Below are 14,856 nucleotides of genomic sequence, written 5' to 3'. Positions count from 1 at the left end.
GGCCTTGCCAACATTCACTATTGTCCCAGGCAAATAAATATCCGCAAAAACTCGTCTCTGAAGCACGACTGCTTAAGCAAGCAGATTCACGGACTTTTCGAGTAGCTGTAAAACGCGATGTCTGGGGTAAATGAGATGGAGATGGAGATGGAGTCGCTGCTTAGGCGGTGTCTGACCAGGAAGCCATCCTAGAGATTTTGCGCCTAGCCCGATCGAGGTCTAGTGCCACCCCGCGGAAACAACGCTGATAAGCAGAACATTTTTTTCATCTTCTTCCTTCTCCTCACTCTCCATTCACTTCATACCACTCTACTCCTCTTTTTCTACAGTCTATCAGACTCGGGCAAAATGGGTGGTCAAAGCAGAGAAGGTATGCAAACCCGAACGATTTCCATTGTATCCTCATAGGCCAGCGTGCTAACCCCTCTTCTTCGATAGGCGGCAAGGTTAAGCCTTTGAAGTCTGCCAAGAAGGATAAGAAGGAACTCGATGAGGACGAGATTGCATTCAAGGAGAAGCAAAAGGCCGGTATGTCACGCTATCACTATCAAAGTTTGTTGTTATCTTGGATATTGGCTGACGGGTTCTTGATAATATCAGATGCCAAGGCAAAGAAGGAGTTGATGGAGGCGGCCAAGGGCAAGAAGGGTCCTCTGAACACCGGTAACCAGGGTATCAAGAAGTCTGGAAAGAAATAAACTACGAACTGGAAACCATGCGATAGTCGCCTTCACGATACGACGAGCTACGCAAAACAAGCACCAAAATCATGGGGGGTTTCTTATATTTTCACATTTCTTATAACTACCCAAGCAACTTTGCTTCTCGATACATATTCTGCAATTAAATGCATTATTATTGCATAGATGAATCGTTGCTTGGTAATACTCATTGGTGCAGGGCACATTTCATTCAATTCACAGGCTCGCCATGGTCAAACAGAGATCATTTGTCCAACATCGGTCTCAAAATCATATGCATTTGATGGAAGAAAAGAAAAGGAAATTTGAAAAGAGGGAGGGAAAAAGGGTATCTTTGGCGCCTCTCCAAGGTCGCGCAGTAAATGAAAGCCAGGACGCTTCACAAGGACCACAAATGAAAGAGCGCATCAAATGCAAATCTGATAGAATGCGCTATGGTGGGGTATAAGAACGAAGAAAGGGACTGGTCCAGCCAACAGCGAAAGAAAATTGGGTGATTGAAAAGCAAGCAAAAAAAAAAAGATGACACCAAACAATGCAAAAAAAAAAAAAGCAGGTGATCGAGTATCTTCATCAGCTCGTCACCCGTTTCACCCATAGACCTGTTCCTCCGCCATAAGCATCTTGTTCATCACATTTCTTCCAAAGTCTGAGTAGTTTCACCCCAATCTCGTGCTCTTCTCGTTTAATTTCAGCAAGCTCGTTGTTCAGACTTGCGACAGTTTTCTTGACTTCTTCTCTGGCCGCCATATCATAGGCAATGGAGCTCGGCTGGACGACTTGTGTGAGTTCATGGATTATGGTGTTAATATTAGTCCTGCGCCGCATAAGAGTGTCTCTTCTTGCTTCCAAGGCATCGATTCGGTTCTGTGTATGCTGTCGCGGCGACTCTGGTGAGGACTCCTTTGGCATCGCCTCGGCTTCTGGAGCCTGCGAAGGAGTGGGTTTTCTAACTGGCATCTTCGCTGGCATCTTTCCAGGAGCCACGGCGCTGGGAACTGGGCGTTTTCTGGACATGATAGAAGCAAGATTATCGGTAGACAGGTTGCTAATGTCGATGCTTTCTCGAGGGCTGCCCGTTGAAGTAGCTGTTTCCACTTCGGTGGGGGTGTAGGTGGCAGCACTGAAGCGACTCCCAGGCTGGTCTTCGCCGGTTAGCTTCAAGTCAGCCAACGTGGCAGTCAGATCGGGTTCTGGCAGATCAATACGCGGCGGGGTACTGCTTCTGACACTAGTGGCGGGGGTTGGCTCGGGTTTTTCTGGCTGATGACGGCTGATGTTCTTGCTGACAGTGCGTCTTTCCGGCCCTGCGGGATTTGCTGCGCCTCCCGTAATAGTCGTGACGACGGACGGCTTGATGCCTAGAGATACAAGGTTGGCATCGGGAGATACGTTGTTATCTTTCCCCCGGCTGCTGCTCTTTGAAGGTTGCGCAGGTGATGGCGATCTCTTCCTTAGCTTCTCTTGGATAGGGTTTATCATTGGTGATCGCCCACTGGGTCCTTTCCACGGCTCACGAGCAGCGGGTTGAAGCATATTATCATTTTTCGACAGCCGGCTGCGAGCCTCTGCGAGTTTCTTCCTTGGTTGAAACTGCTCCTTACCCCAACCCAAAATGCCGGAGGTTTGAGGTCCCCCTGGTTTGGAGGTGCCTTGGGAATAAAAGGAAGTTCGTCCAGGAGTCATTTGTGCGGATTTACCAGAGCTACCGGCTGTTGGTTCGCCGGAGAAATCATCCCATCGTGTCTCTCGAGCCCGACTCGACGAAAGTTTGTAGGAATTCTGTGAATCGTCCGATCGTGACGGGATATTATCATTCCCTTCACCTTGGCGCAAAACTGGCAAATGGCTAGCGAATCTGTTCTCCGTCTGCTCACTCTCGAAATACTGGTTTGGTTCGTCCTCAATCGGGGAGACCTGAGAACTACCCCGGCTATTGGGTGTACGCCTCATGGAAATGGGGGAATCGGGAGGTGAGATTTCTGCGTCTTGAAGCCACGACGATGGGGTGCCTGGCTTTGAGGTGTAACCACTCTGGCCAAGGGGCGTCAATGTGCTGGAACGTTGGCGAAGCTGTTCGACGGCATTACTAGGATGCGGGGCAGATGCAACTCGCGGCCGATTAGGGGAGAAGGTAGAACTCAAATGGTCGCTAAGTTCATCAGTTAGAAAAAAAAAAAAAATGTGCCTGGCAATTGAAGGTATCCTGCAATGCACACTTACCGTGGGAGGCCAGGCAATTCCTTCGAATACTTGTCGTTCCGAACTCTCGCCGAGGACAAAGTTTGGTAAACACCATCGTCCGCGGTCTTGTCGCCTAGCGTGGGCGTTCCAACTGTAGGCCTTCGAGACCGATAAAAAGGCACCTTGTCCCACATCTCGATCTACGAGGATTTTATGTTGAGTCTGCTGTCTGAGCTGAGAAGATGGTGAGTATTCTCGACTAGGCTAGAAAGGAGAAACAAGCTAAATCCCATACCTAGATCACGAAGCAAATTAGATTAGAGGCCAAGGAGAGTCATAAGCTCCCAAATAGCCTGTTGTTTTAAATGCTCTCGTCTTTAAAATAGCAGATATACGTGCTAAAAACGACTCGAGACTAAGATGCAATATGATGAATTGAAAGGGATTGATTGCTCTTTTGAGTGCCAGCCAACAAAGGAGTCGATAAATCAAGGAAACCAGCCAGATGAATCAAGAGAAAGGAACGAAAATGAAGGAAGAAAAGAAGCCAGGATGATGACGACGGTGATTAAAAGACAGCAGGCTAGCCAGCCCCTCAAGTGAATTTCATGACTGGCGCTCTATCAATTAGGTATGTCCGATGGGGCTGTGGCACCTCACGTCGTTAGTGATGTTGGAGAACTGTTGGTCGGAGGAAGACGAAATTAATTTGCAATCTCCAGCTTATGAAGGACCTGTTTCAGAATATTCTGGCCTGCAGAACTGCGTGCGAGCGTAGGCTGTGACTCTAGCCTTCAGACTAAAGGCATGATAATCTCCGTTCCTAGCGGGATCAGGATAATAATAGCTGTGGATTCTCGCCGTTTGATTACAGGAACCTAAATTATATTTAGTAGTGTTTTCTGCCTGAGTGCCTGGCTGTCTTTGGATGCCCCAGGCATGTATGTCATGTGATACGGAAATGATGACAGTAATTACGCATTTCTTCCATACGCAGAAACCGTCCAGCGGCTTCTCCGCAGATCCATAAGCCGACCCGGTTAATCCATCTCCAATTTTCCCCATCTCACACTCATCTTCCTCATCATCATCCGCAGCACCCGTCCTCTGCATCAGTGGCATTTTGAGATTCAAAGAAGGACACATTCAAAATGGCAGGTATGCTTCCCCGTCATCTGCCTATCCAATAGACAAGACTGTTTACTAATGTTTCTAGACACCGCGGTCCCCCCACCAGCTGAAGCGTCAGTCCCTCCACCTCAATCTTATCAGCACAGTTCGAGATAGAGAAACTGACACCAATTCAGGATGTCAATCGCCTCCCCCATCAACTTGATTCTTCTCTCCCTCTTTGTGGTGCTTGTCTACATGCAGCTCCGCCCCAAGGCCCCCGCTACTCTTCCTGAAGGCCCGCCCCCAGTCGTCTTCCGCACATTTACTCCCTCGACCCTGCTCCCCTTTAACGGCATCAACGATGCTCCCGTCTACCTTGCTGTGCGCGGACGTGTTTTCGATGTATCCCCGGGCAGGAACTTCTACGGACCGGTATGCTCTACCGCCTTTTGAACGAATCCAACTATTTTATATAAGAAGCGCGTGGCTGACAAGATCTTTTGCTATTATCAGGGCGGACCATACGAGAACTTTGCCGGCCGTGACGCATCCCGTGGACTAGCCTTCCAGAGCTTCGACGAGGAGATGCTCACCAAGGATCTCAAGGGCCCCTTGGACGACCTGAAGGACCTCGACGCCGACCAGCTGGAGAACCTCCAATCTTGGGAGGAGCGTTTCTCGGAGAAGTACCTCGTCGTGGGTAAATTGGTTGCAGAGGGTGACCCAGAAGCGCCCAAAGCTTAAATGAATCAATCAACCAACAGGCCTCCGTCACCCCGTATATATGGTTAATACCGTCTCTGAGCTTCGTCAGTCGATGCTGCAGTTCAAAGTGCTCCTTTCTTGATTTGGTGGAAAATAGCAGATGGGTTCCATGAAAAGTTGCATATGATGTAACAGCGATTTCGGCTGCCTTGAGGTCATTAGGGCGCATGAGGCATGATTTTGAGTCATTTTGTGGATTTAGACAGAAACCATCGGATTAAGTTAAAATGCAAAATTTGTTTTGGTCTTATCTGATAACATTGTTCCTTTCTGTTGTTGCGGTTTACCTTTGAATTGGAAGATGTCAATGATATATTTCCGACGGTGTTGTCAGAGACTTAGTACAGATACGAGACCAATGACCAAACAACTTTTTCCATTAACCAGGACTTGTAGACCTTTGTTCATATATTAAGACATTCATGACAGAAACCACCAATAAAATCAAAAAAGAAAGTCATAAGCATCATAAATACAAAAACCATACAGTAAAAAAACCACCGCCGCCTACATAGATCGAAGAGAAAGGATTCCAAATACATGGAAATGATTTTACAGCTCCGAGCGCAATTCATCAGCCGTTTCAAAGACTGTATCCTTCACTTTTTCTGCAGACTCCTGGCCCTGAGCTCTGCCACTCGATGCGCCAATCTTCAGCTGGTCCCAGACCCACTGGGCAGTGTCCTTGAACTTGGTGTAGAGTGTGCCATATGGACTCGTTGTTCCATATGTGAAATATTGAGCCTGGTGTCTAGCGGCCGCCCGCAATTCATTCGCGCTAGAACCCTGATACACGGGAATGCCATAAGAGTCAAGATAGGCCTTGAGCTCAGAGCGAGACCAAGTATCGAACGAGCTGCCCTTGGCTGCTTCGGTGGCTTGGGCCATGTAGGAAGTAGCAGAGGCTAGATTCGAGCCTCCAGCCTTGGAGGCTTTGGCGTAAGCATCCTGCGCTTGTCTCATGAGCTCTTCGCGGGATACATCCGCGCGATGAGCCACCTTGGCGTTCATGGAAGACAGGTAGTTCCTATATGTGTGGTTAGCAAGGGGGAATCGAGAACAATGAAATTCAAGGGAACTCTTACTTGAGATGTTCAGTGTCCCAGGTATCAAAGCTCCAGGCATTGAAATGTGCTGCCACCTGATGCTTGTGTGCTCTCACACTGGCAAGGAGCTCATCACGCTTCCCACTCTGAGGGACAGGAATTCCTCTGGCATCCAAGAATGCCTTGAGACGAGAATCGGACCAAGTCTCAATGATGGAATCAAACACATCGTGGACCGAGTCGGTTGCTCGCGCATACTCATTGCCAGCACTAGAGGTAGCAGCACCAATCCACTGCGAAGCGGTATTAGAAGCAGATGATGCCTGGCTGACCAAAGAAGCGCGGTGCTTTCTTGCTAGCGCAACAAGCTCATTGCGCATGGAGCCTTGGGGCACCTTGATTTGATGGTCATCAAGGAACTTCTTCAGATCCGCGTCAGACCAAGCTTGGAACAGCGCTTCGCTCAACGTAGCCTGGGCCGCATCTGCAGAAGCAGCAGCAGAAGCAGAAATGCTACGTGCTTGCAGGCTAGCCAATCTAGCATTGCGACGCACCGACGCGACAAGCTTGTCCCGAGTACTGGGCTGAGGCACAGGCCATCCACGCTCATCGAGCCATTCCTTCAGATCAGACTCTGTCCACTGTGCGTAAACCCAGTTTCCAGGATACGCGGCTGTCTCGCCAATCTTCTTTGCAATTGTCTCATAGTTCTCACGGGCAGTTCTCAGAAGAACATCACGCCTGCGCGGCTGCGGAGCAGGAATACCGTGTCGATCCAAGAATGCCTTGAGCTGAGAGTCCGACCAGCTGATTCGATGTTAGCAGCATTTCAATGAGTTCATGGCACATGTGACGCACGTATCAAAGATCCACTCCTTTGCATGATGCAACTGGTCAGAGCTTTGGTCTGTCATCTGCGCCAAGGGCTTTTGGACCTTCATATCCCAGTTTGATTTCATCAAGTCCTCAAGATCCTTGCGATCTGCAGGTGTAGGATACGGGATATCTATTGTTGCTATGCATCAGCTGCGTCCAGTTCGAAGAATTCGTAGTATACTGACCGTGGTCGGAAAGCCATCTTTCTAGCTCTGTTTCGTGCCATCTGTTGTACACTACAGCAGTATGAGTACGAATTGATAACTGGGGTTATATGGAAAATGCCCCTCTCTCATTATCCGGGCGCAAACATACCAGCTTTGCTGAACCAGTTGACGGCACCAACGGCCTCTGTAGTCGCAAGGACCAACAGCAGGCCCGAGGCCAAGTTGAATCTCATCCTGACTTATGGATTTAATGTATCTTATGTATTATTTCACGAATAAATCTCGATAGTAGTTCTGGGTGGCCAAAATGCTGTCAGTGATTGTCTTGAACTGGTGCTCGGATAGACGGGGAAGTGAAGGAGATAGATGATGAGAGCATTTACCCGTGTGCCTATTATTCTGCTTGAAGAAGCTGATCAAGAAGTAGCTCAATCTTTGTCATTCAGATTGAAAAAAGCAGAGGAAGTGGGAGCTGGCAAGCAAAGAAGTAAGGCGCTGGAGCGAAGATGATGCCGAGTGACGTAGTTGCAGCAACGCAGTGGGCGAGCTGCTGCAATTGGCGTCATCAGTCGAGACAATCTGGATTTCTCCATAACTCAAACCAGGCCATCAAGAAGAAGACGATCGTAAAGAGAAAACAATAGAAAAACTCCTAGGCCAGCTGTATACAAAACTATTAAATGCTGCGACAAGAGACTATTCAGTAGCGTCACCTGTTTCAGCAGTGCGGAGACATTTTGCCTGCAGCCCAACTAATAGTAAGAATGGGACTAAGAAAAGAACTCACCGTCACCTGTGACAAATCATCCATCCTCGCCCATCACCACCAAGAAGAGCATTTGTCGCTGCCATCATGGTCTCGTTATAATAGAGCCACTTGATGGGTTTGTCTCTTCTTTCTGGTGGTATACCAGACGACCCTTGAGCGTTTTCTCGACCGCCATCGCAAAACAGCCTCCTGACCAATAGATAAGGCTTTGTTGCGACTTCACGACGTGTTGATCGAATACAATTCCCAGCCATCCTCGAACACAATTCATTCATCAAAAAAGTGGTATATGGGCCAGGTCTGCCTATACCAGATTCTTTCACCTCAAAATGGATGATCTCTTGAGTCCCCATTGCCGGAGCTTGGCCTCCCCTGACTATAAAAACTTCATATTATCAATGTAAGATAGGATTGCTCTGAACATCCTCAATCATTGCATCGAATTCTAACATAGCTGTTCTAAATACAGTCTTATCCTTTTCGGAATCCTCCTTTCCTATCTCCCCCAACACTTCCGTATCATCTCCCTGCGAAGCTCCTTTGGGATTTCTCCTTTCTTCATCCTCCTCGGTACGACGTCCGGCACGTCGTCTTTCGCCAACATTTTGGTGCTGCCCCGAAGTATACAAGACGCGGCCTGCTGCAAGGAAATCAGTGGATTCAGTTGTTTTTCGGCATTGTTGGGCATTCTGCAGGTTGGAGTGCAATGGCTCGGGTTCTTTATAATGTAAGTTCTTATCGCAAAGGCGAACAAACACCCCGACTGACCCCATCTCTCACTTCTAGCCTCCTTCTCTTCGTCATATATTTCCCACGAGCCACATCCTCGACCTCGCCAGTTACCCCGGAATCCGCCTCCGATGAAGATAATGGCCCGACATACCGAACCGCTCTAGCCGTGACAGGCCTAAGCATCCTCCACGCTCTCATCGTACTCATCATCTCCGTCACCTTTGCAATCACACGACCAGAATCGCTCAAAGCATGGGCTGAATTCCTCGGAGTTCTAGCTGCCGTTCTCTCCTCGATCCAATATCTCCCGCAGATCTACACCACCGTTCGGCTGCGCTGCGTAGGCAGTCTCAGTATACCGATGATGTGCATCCAGACACCAGGCAGTCTCGTGTGGGCGGCCAGTTTAGCCGCACGACTAGGGAAAGAAGGCTGGAGCACATGGGGTGTATATGTCGTGACGGCTTGTCTGCAGGGAACCCTTCTTTTCCTCGCCACGTACTTTGAATATGTCAACCCCAATCCCAGGAGGAAGGAGGTGCATCACCACGGTGGTGAGGAAGCCTCTCCCACAGCCCCTGTGGATATACACAATGAACAGCGACGTGAATCCAACGGGCAGCCGTCCGAGGACACGCCGCTCCTCCAGAGCCAGTGATTCCAATGCCGTACTTGCTAGGAAACAGAATTCGAAATGTCAATATTTGCTTTATTCCAAGGCACTGGATTGCTTTACCTACTGGAATCAGTTTATTTCAGGTTTCCGGTATATATTCTCACCAGTTTCGACTACTACGCATGCTGTACACATCCAATCTGCAATTTGTATGAGTAGAGAAACTAGATAGTCAGTTTTAGCCGCTAAGCTAGATACCAAGATCAATCTCTATGAACTCTGCGCATGTGGAACGACGTAACTCATATTGTTTAAGACGGTTTGCCGTGAAAAAAAAAACATATCACCTTGGTGATGTTTATAGTCTGTCTAAGGAACGCTGTCATTACACAGTGAAGAACAAGAAAAAGTCCCCTCGACTATGTTCATTCAATGACCAAAAAACAAAGCATTCGCACTGCACAGAAAAGAGTGGCGGGACAGCCAAGCCATACCTCTCTTTCTCTGGCTAAATTATAGTTCCCATCATAAACCATTCCACTGGGGCTAATTCAGCACCTTAATCAACAATTCCTCCAATATTTAACAAGCTTTCATCTCACCGCGAATCTATGCCGAGTAGACGAGACGGAAAATGTCGTTGAAGACGAAGTAGCTTCCTTGGCCGTCGGGGTGGAGGAAGAAGGTCTGGCTATAGTTCATGGGTCTCTGTTCCTGGTCGACCTAATTTAAATGTTAAACCAGTCCCAAAACTGAATTCAAAAAGGAAGGAACATACGAGAAGAGCACCAGTCACCATGACGATGATAGCGCCATCCCTGGAGGGCTGGGCATCAAGGGTCGAAACCTGATGTTGGACCTTCTCGAAGGGGAGAGACTGAAAACAATATCAGTATTTCCATTGCTCATAGACAAATTTCTTTATTTCTGAATGTCACGGACCGTCAACTTCTCAATGATGTTCGCGGCACCCAAGATGGAAGAGGTCTCAAAGGTGAGCATAGATTCATCGCGCTGTTACATCCCGAATATCGTCAGCTCATCCACTCTTGTATTATCCCAGAAAGAGGAAAGCTGCCATACGTAGAGTCCCTGAAGGTTGGGGCGGGCGGTATCGAAGGTGTTGTAGTAGAACTGAACGAACTGCTCTGTCATGACGATTTCATGTTAGACGGCCACCCCGCTTTTTCTCAACATATTCAAAACCATGCCGAAAAAGTCGCTGGGGAGGGTGAAAGGGACATCACTTACGAGCGATGTTTGCGAAGTCTAGAAAAGAAAAAGTTTGTCAGTCTCATATTTCGCTTCTCGATGAATTGCACGCATGCGACAGCATTTTTTTTTTGCATAGGGCTGAGGCTGAGGAGGGGCAAGATGCAGGTGCAGAAAAATAGATGGACCAGGCAGGAAAGACGGTGGTCTTCAATACTCAGGAAAACTTACCGGCCATTTTGAATGATTGTGTCTGAAAGATCAGAGATGAAGAGATGGGTATTTGCGCGCTGAAATTGGGATGAGGAATGAGAAGGCAGAGGGATTGAGGAGGGACTGTTGATATCGGAGGAGCGATTGTGGGGCAAGGACGAGCAGGGAAATTTAATCGCCGGCGATTTGATGCCTTACGGAAGCCGGCTCGCTCTGTGCCGCCCAATTGCTGCCTTTTCTACTTTCCATGAGGCATTATTGTCATGCAGTTATTATTGTTGTATTGCGGGAACATAGAATTTGAATATACAAGTAGTGCTTGGAGATGGACTACATTGGATGACGTATGCAATGCCACAACGCGAATCATTGGCATGGGGTATGGAACAGGACAATCACTCGGAATCTGAATCTGCAAACATATCCTCTGCTTTCGGTCGTGGCTTTCGAGCAGAAGGCCCAGGTTCTGGCTGAGCAGGTGGCTCAGGCTGCTTTTCCGGCTCTTTCAGCTCTGTTTGCTGGCTTTCTTCCGTAGGCGATTCTTCTTCCATCGGCTCACCATCCGGTCCCTCCAAGTCGCTGTCCTCCATGGGGACACCATCAATATCACTCATCGGCTCCCCGTCGAGATTCTCATCGTCAAGAGGGGCGATTTGTTGCTGGTCAATATCCATTTTATTCTGATCCATCACTGGTGGTTTGCCAGGGTTAAACCTTGCTGTGTCCTCCTCGTCAACGGCCTTCCATCGACTCTTGTTCTTAGCAAATGCAGAAGCAGCCTGTTCGGCCTCCGCCTTTTCTTTCTCCTCGCGTAGCTCTTCCTCCGTAAGCGGTGGTTTCTCGAAGACTTGGACGAAATGTTCGTGGCTCGACTGCGGAAACACACACCATCCTTCCCATAGATGTAGGAGAGAACCGACACTTCGTTTCCATTTCTCGGCCTTCAATCGTCCCCACCTGAAATCCTTCTCAAGTCTTCCGAGATGCTCAAAGGCTTGCTGTGCCTTGAGTGCCGACTCAAATAGCTGTCGATATCGCCAGGCATGACGCACGCCACTTGTGGCGGATGAAGAAAGGATGTCGGAGACCAGATAGAGACCAACAAGCTTAGCAGAAGATGTGTCTAGAACTTCCTTGCCCAAGGGTCGAGATTCTGGGGCCGTAGTATCGTTGGGGGCATCTCCAGCATTGTCCCCCCTAGCAAGCCCTTTCTCAATTTCACGGTCAGGGTTTGCACCAGCGTAAGCAAAGGGGTTGATGATGTTGGATACAATCATTTCAACAACTTCATCCGCGCCTGCACCTGCATGTTCGATCGCAAAGGCAGTGACACGCGCCACATCACCTTTCCGTAATTTTGCATGTGTCGTGGGAAGCCGGGCAAGAAGATGCGTCAATTTGGCCTTTTGCAGAGGGTTCATATAGCCTAACCCTTCATTAAGGCCACCTAGACTGTCGCCAGGTGGTGGCCCACCGTGGTGTCGCCTGTCGTCTTCGGCATCGCCTTGTTCCTCATCAGAAGAGTCATAGTCCTCGTCCGAGACAAACTCATCCAGCCGGGTGGTGTATTCGAACTTGATATCCGATTCAGGGGGGAGCCAGCTCGCACCGCTTTCGAATATGAGTGAAGCTGGCTGGTTCCTTCCTCTCCTTATTCTTTTTGACCGAGTGTTTGTGAGAACCTCCCATAGTTTCCACCGGTAATAAACACCACCGGGACTTCGTGGGTCCCAAAGCCAAGCCCATTTCTCTTCTCTTTGAACATCTGGTCTGCTCATAAGCAGAGCTTCGAATTCTGGGCCGTAGTTTAGTAGATTCTCCAAGGTCTTGTGTATCAATCTCAGCTGCTTTATATCCGATGGCGTTTTCACTTCGACTTGCATGGTAGGACCGCCCCTGCCGTAGCCTGGCCCATATGAGCTTGGAGGCGCAAATCCACCGCGATGGGGTGGCGGAGCACGATTCAAACTCCCCCCAAAGTTTTGTGATATATTCTTAGCTCCAAATGGAAGTGAGTTTGTTGATGAGCTGCCAATGGTCACTGGCATTGTAGAGCTGATTGCAGCAGATGAGAGATGTCGAGAGATCGATAGGTTATATCCCCAACCTAGATACTTATTCTGAATGGAGCTGACAACACTGTCTATATCCGAAGCAGCAGATTCATTGGCGAGTGTGACAATGGCGGACACTGATTTTCGATCTGTCGGGGACTGCCCGGAGGGGCGCAAAATCTTCACATTGTCAACGACCAGAACTGATGGAATCAAAGACTTGATCACGGAAGGAGACGTTCCGGGAGGCAATGTAGCCAGGTACAGCGTAGGCTTAGCTGCAGCCCTTTCCGCCTCCTTCGCATCCGCTCTCCTCTCCTCTTCCTCGTCCGCAGAGCGAAAAGCTGACGTCGCGTCTAACGAGCTGGATGGGGAATTATCAAAACCCAATATACCCTGTGCAGAGTCTCGATTCCGATGCAACGGCGCAAATCCTTCATGGTTACGCTTTCGAGCAAGCGATGGCGGCGGCGGGCCCAAAGTCCCAGGCCCGCTGCTGCGCGGACCGGAGCTTGTGAAATGGCGTTTCGCAGGGCCTCCTCCAAATCCAGAACCTCTACTATTCCCGAATGCATTCTGCCTCCCATCCATCATAGGCCGACCACCAGATCCCAGCGGTTCATCCTCAAACGACTTGACAAAGTCCTCGTAGACAGCGGCGGTTTCGGCTCGTTCGCGGACACGCTTAGCCTCTGCTTCGGCTTTCTGGCGTTCAAAGAGCGATTTTTTGGGGAGGGCAGAGAGCTTGGCCGATACATCGGGGAATCCCTTAGGTTTTTGGTCGTCGGGCATGGTGAGAGAATGCTGCAAATGCAGCGATGGCTGATGTGGTGTTGTGTGGTTTGCGGGAAGATTGACGGAGGCGTTCATTCGAGCAGGTGAAGCTGTCGGTGCGGGAGCGGAGATCATCCGCAGGGACCATACAACTACAACTACCCAGCCTGCAGTTATTCTTCCTCAGTTGCTTGGCTGTATATCTAAATATCGATAGTTACTGCCATGGCTGCATCTCAGGTTCAGACGCTATTACGATTTCTATCGCAGGATGCCAAAGTGCCGCTTGCAATGGCCATGGGGAAGATCATGGACCTTCAAAGGGCTAATCTGATGAGGTATGCTAGCTGGATTATTTTACTTTCAAGTGCCCTAACCTGAATTACAGTGCCGAACAGATCTCGAAATCAGACCTCAAACCCCTCCAAGAAATATTCAAGGACGAAAAGACGGCGAAACAAGTACTGAATGCCGCCAAAAGGGTTACCAAGAAGCGCAAAGAGCCTACAGAAGCGACAGCATCGCCGCAGAAGAAGACAAAAAGGACGACTCTGAAAGATGACGCTACGCCATTCGAGAAAGAAAACGCACTGTCGCTCCCTAGTTCGTCCGCAACGGAAGAGGAGCTATCCAAGACTGTTCTATGCACAAATCGAGCACCACTAGTACTTGCATTTGCAGTCTGCGTTCTGAAATACACGATGCCCGAGCAGCCGATTTCAAGTAGACTGAGTCTTGCGCAGGCCATCGTGAGTGCCAACAGTCGCTCCAAAGCTATCAGTCTCGGTATTGAGAGCGGACAAACCGCTGAACAAGAAGGTTGGGGAGAAGGCCAGCCGGTGGTCAAAGTCCTAGGAAGGGAAATCAAAATTCTCAAACGATGGGGCTATAACCCGAAGGCAGGGGAGGATGAGGAATCACACCTACAGCAAGGTGCGGCAGATGCTCTGGGGAAAAGTGACCCAGAAGACTCCAATCAGATGCCTCCGGTATGGGGAGTGGATTTGGAAGAGCTGCGAGATTCCAAAGATGCCAAAGCAAACAAGCCTCTCCCTATATTCACGCCCGAATCAGCTCGGTCCTATCTATTCAAATCTTTCACGGAAATAAAAGATCAAAGCAAGGGATCTCCGACTAATTCAAAGGGAGGTTCCACGGCCCAATTGGAAACCGAAAAGGAAACATGTTTGGGGCGTCTGCTGCGTGTTATCGATATGGTATGTCAGTCCTGGACCTCCACTCTTGAAAGAGACGAATTGGATAGACGTGCATGGGGCTGGTATCTACGAGTCAGGCCTGCGATTCAAAGCGGAGCAGGAGGTTGGGGAGAGAAGGGGTCTGTCAGATTATCCGACATAATGTCGTTAAGACGGTCTTGAATACACGAAACTATGACAGTTGATAACAGATCCAGCTATTGTCTGTCTTGAACTCAAGGTATCCTACCATGGCGAGGATATTCCCTTTGAAACGGACACTGTTCCGTAACACATATGTGGTTCCTGTGCGGGGAGACTGCTAGGGTGAATTCCCCCGCATTGCCCGTGTCTCAGCTTTGGATGATTCCACTGTCGAAATCATCCGACAGGCTTGGATAGGTGGTACAATATATTCGCCGAGTGTGTGCGTCATAG

The 14,856-nt window shown here is 49.1% G+C and overlaps 8 protein-coding genes across 8 annotated transcripts; 4 read left to right on the top strand and 4 right to left on the bottom strand.

Annotated features, from left to right (window-relative positions):
• Positions 1–348: 348 nt before the first annotated feature.
• On the top strand, positions 349–698 carry ASPWEDRAFT_169043 (translation machinery-associated protein 7; the record flags this gene model as incomplete). Its single annotated transcript, XM_040830388.1, has 3 exons — positions 349–370; positions 439–528; positions 601–698. The coding sequence occupies 3 exons, from the start codon at positions 349–351 to the stop codon at positions 696–698; spliced, it is 210 nt and encodes a 69-aa protein (XP_040692860.1).
• Positions 699–1,274: 576 nt separating this feature from the next.
• Positions 1,275–3,079, bottom strand: ASPWEDRAFT_49228 (uncharacterized protein; the record flags this gene model as incomplete). The annotated part of the gene is made up of 2 exons (XM_040837238.1): positions 1,275–2,841; positions 2,955–3,079. 2 exons carry the CDS (start codon positions 3,077–3,079, stop codon positions 1,275–1,277), a joined length of 1,692 nt encoding a protein of 563 aa, XP_040692859.1.
• A 957-nt stretch (positions 3,080–4,036) lies between these two features.
• Positions 4,037–4,742, top strand: ASPWEDRAFT_25035 (cytochrome b5-like heme/steroid binding domain-containing protein; the record flags this gene model as incomplete). The annotated part of the gene is made up of 4 exons (XM_040832690.1): positions 4,037–4,043; positions 4,102–4,129; positions 4,193–4,430; positions 4,512–4,742. The coding sequence occupies 4 exons, from the start codon at positions 4,037–4,039 to the stop codon at positions 4,740–4,742; spliced, it is 504 nt and encodes a 167-aa protein (XP_040692858.1).
• A 573-nt stretch (positions 4,743–5,315) lies between these two features.
• On the bottom strand, positions 5,316–7,085 carry ish1 (double-strand break repair enhancer MSC1; the record flags this gene model as incomplete). Its single annotated transcript, XM_040837237.1, has 5 exons — positions 5,316–5,790; positions 5,849–6,616; positions 6,668–6,815; positions 6,871–6,921; positions 7,001–7,085. 5 exons carry the CDS (start codon positions 7,083–7,085, stop codon positions 5,316–5,318), a joined length of 1,527 nt encoding a protein of 508 aa, XP_040692857.1.
• An 865-nt stretch (positions 7,086–7,950) lies between these two features.
• Positions 7,951–9,011, top strand: ASPWEDRAFT_169039 (PQ-loop repeat-containing protein; the record flags this gene model as incomplete). The annotated part of the gene is made up of 3 exons (XM_040830387.1): positions 7,951–8,021; positions 8,091–8,348; positions 8,408–9,011. 3 exons carry the CDS (start codon positions 7,951–7,953, stop codon positions 9,009–9,011), a joined length of 933 nt encoding a protein of 310 aa, XP_040692856.1.
• A 431-nt stretch (positions 9,012–9,442) lies between these two features.
• On the bottom strand, positions 9,443–10,478 carry ASPWEDRAFT_36907 (nuclear transport factor 2 family protein). Its single transcript, XM_040834574.1, has 5 exons — positions 10,413–10,478; positions 10,053–10,238; positions 9,912–9,983; positions 9,748–9,846; positions 9,443–9,692 (listed from the first exon to the last, which is right to left on the bottom strand). The coding sequence occupies exons 2-5, from the start codon at positions 10,122–10,124 to the stop codon at positions 9,579–9,581; spliced, it is 357 nt and encodes a 118-aa protein (XP_040692855.1). The 5' UTR covers positions 10,125–10,238; positions 10,413–10,478; the 3' UTR covers positions 9,443–9,578.
• Positions 10,467–13,345, bottom strand: ASPWEDRAFT_36906 (SWAP/Surp domain-containing protein). The gene has a single exon (XM_040834573.1). It carries the CDS (start codon positions 13,238–13,240, stop codon positions 10,790–10,792), a length of 2,451 nt encoding a protein of 816 aa, XP_040692854.1. The 5' UTR covers positions 13,241–13,345; the 3' UTR covers positions 10,467–10,789.
• A 102-nt stretch (positions 13,346–13,447) lies between these two features.
• Positions 13,448–14,581, top strand: ASPWEDRAFT_25030 (uncharacterized protein; the record flags this gene model as incomplete). The annotated part of the gene is made up of 3 exons (XM_040832689.1): positions 13,448–13,560; positions 13,611–14,443; positions 14,487–14,581. The coding sequence occupies 3 exons, from the start codon at positions 13,448–13,450 to the stop codon at positions 14,579–14,581; spliced, it is 1,041 nt and encodes a 346-aa protein (XP_040692853.1).
• Between the last annotated feature and the right edge of the window lie 275 nt (positions 14,582–14,856).

The sequence above is a fragment of the Aspergillus wentii genome (assembly GCF_001890725.1).
Source record: "Aspergillus wentii DTO 134E9 unplaced genomic scaffold ASPWEscaffold_2, whole genome shotgun sequence".
Classification (NCBI taxonomy): Eukaryota; Fungi; Ascomycota; class Eurotiomycetes; order Eurotiales; family Aspergillaceae; genus Aspergillus; species Aspergillus wentii.
This window is presented reverse-complemented; position numbering and strand designations above follow the sequence as displayed.

What these genes read in the sequence shown, in the direction of transcription:
- ASPWEDRAFT_36907 (XM_040834574.1), bottom strand. Translation starts at nt 10,124, where the DNA reads ATGACAGAGCAGTTCGTTCAGTTCTACTACAACACCTTCGATACCGCC. An exon ending in CCAACCTTCAGGGACTCTAC is followed by an intron (nt 9,984 to 10,052) that starts GTATGGCAGCTT and finishes GGGATGTAACAG; the next exon opens with CGCGATGAATCTATGCTCAC. An exon ending in TGGTGACTGGTGCTCTTCTC is followed by an intron (nt 9,693 to 9,747) that starts GTATGTTCCTTC and finishes CATTTAAATTAG; the next exon opens with GTCGACCAGGAACAGAGACC.
- ASPWEDRAFT_36906 (XM_040834573.1), bottom strand. Translation starts at nt 13,240, where the DNA reads ATGCCCGACGACCAAAAACCTAAGGGATTCCCCGATGTATCGGCCAAG.